The 4,337-nt window shown below is 36.2% G+C and overlaps 1 protein-coding gene across 1 annotated transcript in view; it reads right to left on the reverse strand.

Annotated features, from left to right (window-relative positions):
- Positions 1-4,337, reverse strand: part of PKHD1 (PKHD1, fibrocystin/polyductin) — a 435,622-nt gene that overhangs the window by 38,503 nt on the left and 392,782 nt on the right. The window contains exon 60 of the mRNA XM_023513135.1: positions 2,635-3,652. Coding sequence (XP_023368903.1) covers positions 2,635-3,652 — 1,018 coding nt within the window. The remainder of the gene's footprint in view (positions 1-2,634; positions 3,653-4,337) is intronic.

Consider the following 4,337-nt stretch of genomic DNA (forward strand, 5'->3'; position numbering starts at 1 on the left):
AAAAAAAAAAAAAAGAAAAAAGAAATACCCAGATATGTAATCTTAATTTATAACAAAGAATATTATTTAGATTTTTTTTTCTAGTATGGGAATAAATGAGGTAAGAAATAGAGAGGGGAGGTGAGAAAGCGAAAAAGGACATCCCAAAGAGCGAAAGTCAAATTTCTGCAAAAAGGAAAGCCAAGAATATAAAATGTGCCCTGCTGGGATTCTAGATAGAAGACCAGGATAGAAAAAATACCCTGCTGGGAAACCCCTGGTTTAAGAAAGGCAAATTGAAAATTGAACATGGGTTTATCTTCACTCCCTCTACAAGCTCCACTGAAATTGCCGAAAAATAGAAAATAAATTAAAAATAGTAGAAATAAAAACAGGTGAAGAGGCAAGAAATGATAACAGAGGTCAACAAATTTTGACCAACTGACCTAGCCAAGGAGGGGAAGTTTAAATCCAGAGGCTATAAAAGAAGATAGAGACCACAAGAGGCCAATTCACTACGTACTGTTTACTTAAAAAGTAGATGGCAACTCCATTCCTGTGCACACAGCAGAGGCTGGTAGTTTCTTGAAAGTAGGTAGTACTATCTTGGAAAAATAAGTATCTAATCTGGCCTCAATTTCCTGCTGTCTCAAGTTTAGTTCATTAGTTTGTCAATAGCTCTCCAGTGAGTTCGATGGAAGTCCCAGCCAACACTGTTCAAAGTTGAAAGAAATAAAGCTGGCCACGAGGCCTGTGTAGGACTTCGGGGTTGTTTAACATTCTGTGCAACTCCTAGGAACACAGGAACCCTGGCTAACTCTCATTCAATTCCATAGCACATAGCATTTCTCATTCAATGGAGATTGATTCAGATATGTTTAAGCTACAGCCTTTCCTCATCTTTAGAAGATTTACTTGTTGGCTCAGCACCTATAGCTCAGCAGCTAGGGTGCTAGCAACACATACTGGAGCTAGCAGGTTCAAATCCAGCCCGGGCCTACTAAATAACCATGCCAACTGCAGCCAAAAACTAGTCGGGCATTGTGGTGGGCACCTGTAGTCCCAGCTACTCGGGAAGCTGAGACACGAGAATCACTTAAGCTCAAGACCTTGAGGTTGCTGTGAGCTGTGACGCCACGGCACCCTACCCAGGGCAACATAATAAGACTCTGTCTAAAAAAAAAAGATTTATTTTTTACCTATGTCAAGAAAATCTCTCAAAATACTAGAGAAACAAAAAGACACATCTCAACAACAATAAAAAACAAAATACTATATAACATATGTATTCAGCAGGTTCTTGATAAGTCAAAAGTATCTAAGTCCAAAGTGAACACATGACAATTATAACTGATGGAAGGTAATAAATAAAAGTCCTCTTTTCCCTGCACTTGTCTCCCTTCCTCATGATAGAGTGACAGGCCCGACACACTTATGTTTGTGCCTAAACTTGTGCCCGATCCACTCTCTGCTGCTTTTTCTTGATGCACCTTTACTGCTGAGACTCACTGACTCTTCTCTCCTTTTAGTTAAAGGCATAAAATTCACTTCTTTTATATAGGATATAAAAATCAGTCATTTGGGAACAATAACTATTAGTAAGCACAGTACAGTAAAATCTAAATAAAATTAAGTAATAGATTGGCCCAGTTTTTGTTCTAGGTACCCATCCATATAATATACTTAAATGATCTCGGTGATATCTAAATGAAATTGGGCTAAGAAAAGAAAGGAAATCTAAGCATAAGCTAAGATGCATTAGCATAATTCTTTTCAGATTCCCAATTCTCATATATCCCTGCATATCATAATAATTTCCTTAACATGGTGAAAGTTTAGGTGTTTGAGAAAAATATCCAGGATTTAATCAATTGTTAGCAATTGTGAATCATAAGTAATTTTAAATTCTAAGCTAATAATACCCACAACCCTTCAATAAATAAGAACCAAAAACAAATTACTTAAGGTTTTTGTTTGTTCGTTTTTAGCTTTCATACATATTAATGTAGTGTAGGGGAAAGAAATACCTATCTTCATTATAAAGAAAGGAAAATTATAATACAAAAACACTACCCAAGATTTCATTTGGGTATGTCACTCTGTATATAAAAAAATAATCAATGTAATAGTAGAATACACCCCCAAATGTAAAGGTGTTTCTTTTTAATTTTTCTTTTTATTTCAGCTCTAGTGAATCCCACATCCATTGGAGATGGCTGCAAAGAAGTAATTATCACTCGTTAAATATTAGTTGCTTATTCATTAGGATTACCATGAATAAAATAAAAAATGAGTAACATCAAAATATCTGTTTAATGTTAGCAAACCCAGAACCTAGTCTCTTGCTTAAATGAATGAATAAATAAACTGAAAGCAAGCAATTTAGGAAAATTTCTTCCTACATTCTTTTCACTTTAAGGAAACAAAATAAGATATCTTCCACCACCAGGGAAAAGAACAATCATGAAGAATGTGAATTTAATAAAGAATCTAGAATTGAGAATTTAATTCTTTAAATGTCTCTTTGAATTTTTATCCTTTCTTAAAAGTAGACAGTTATATAATTTAGTACAAATAGGTTGGTATTTGCAGTATATGCCAATATGGACTAAAGAAATTAGTCTTCACTTAAATGTTGTTATAATTAGTACTTACCCATTGCCAAGGACTCCCTTTGGCTGAGTCACTAGTATGGCTCCTATAGTCACATTCAGAATACTCCCCAATTCTCCAGTCTGTTGAGCAGTGATGACTTGGTGAGCCAAATTCTGTAATTTGTTACTGGACAAGGATGGAATCATTACAGTGCTGCTTACTGTTGGCAAATCACCAATTTCAATCACAATCACTTTTGAGATAGGTTCCATAGTGGTTGGTGGTGGGACCCCATATGAGGGCATTTCCATCATGAGAGGTCTACGTTGACCAACTCTTCTATAATGACTGGCACAAGTCACAGATGGGCAATTCCGCTTTCTTTTTGCTGTACTGTCAGCAATGGCCTTTAGGGTGTCTTCATTGCCAAGCATCTCCTGAACAAATCTGATTTGGTGTTGGCCAATCTGTAAGAAGCTGGTTAGTCTTTCAAGTATCATTCTTTCCCAGTCTTTTCCTAAGACTGAAAATGTCACAGTGAGAGCTAAATGAATAGAAATACCTGAGCGTATTTCAATGGGCTCTCCTCCTTGCAGGACAACATACAAGAGGTTGTCCATGACGTTGAAATAGTTGACACCAATAGATTCATTTAGCAAAGAGGAAGTTGATTGAGCCAGACTGGGTGGAATAAAACTTTCCCTCAGGAAAACACGGGGGCTCTGGAGCTCATGGTAGAATATAGCCAAGAGAAGTTTAGAAGTGCTTTCATTGCCCAAGAGAAAGAAACGCAGAACTTGAGGAGTTCGATCTGCAAAGCAGACTTTGGTGATTTGCCTGGTTGGTAAAATGGAATAGAAAGTTGACCCAGACCTGAAGATAGAACAGGAAGTATTGGCATTTACCCCACTAAAGGTGTCAACAAAACCACCAGTCACAGAAACAACTGGATATAACTTCTGGATTGTCCACATGGCGTCAGCATTATCAAGAACTAGGACCACGTGGTCAGTCTGTTTGCAGATGTAGCCATGTACCAGCGATCGGTACGTGCATTTCTGTTCTTCTCTAAATGTACCTATAAAGTAAAGGAGAATAAACAAGTGACAGAGGAGTCCCGATCTTTAAAACAATGATGATTTATAATCCACCATTCTCATCATCATTTGTAACCCCATAAAATATTTACTAAACATCTAATTGTGCTACAATTACTAATTGAGTATAAAGAAGTTTTGGGTAAAAGAACAAAAGATATGTGCATAAATAATAAGCATTTAATATTTTTTAAATGGATATGTTATATAATATGTGCTATTAAAGTTAGTAATGGCAATAATATCTAAGTAAGAAAAAGAATTGAATAAATAAAAGAATTAAGACAAAAAGAATATAATAGAAACTCTGTAAGTTGACCACCCAAGGGACTATAATAAACTGGCCAACATACAAGGTGGTCAACATAAGGAATGAGGACACTGTACTGATATGTACATGTGGTGTCTGTCAGTTCTAAAACTAGGTCACATTCAGGAGGTGGTCAATGTAGGGGGGTGATCAACTATGGACTTCTACTATAATCACTAAGGGCTTCTGAGGGAAAACAAACTACACTGGTTTTTTTTACTAGTCTTACACAATACAACACATGATACTTCATCTTTGTTCACCAAAACATGTGTGTTTCTCATTACCAAGAACTAATTCTCCATTGGACACTAACTGGGTGTTATAAAATTTAATTCAGTTTTGACCTTATCTAC

Source organism: Otolemur garnettii, unplaced genomic scaffold, assembly GCF_000181295.1.
Source record: "Otolemur garnettii isolate 467f Iridium unplaced genomic scaffold, OtoGar3 scaffold00035, whole genome shotgun sequence".
NCBI classification, from domain to species: Eukaryota; Metazoa; Chordata; class Mammalia; order Primates; family Galagidae; genus Otolemur; species Otolemur garnettii.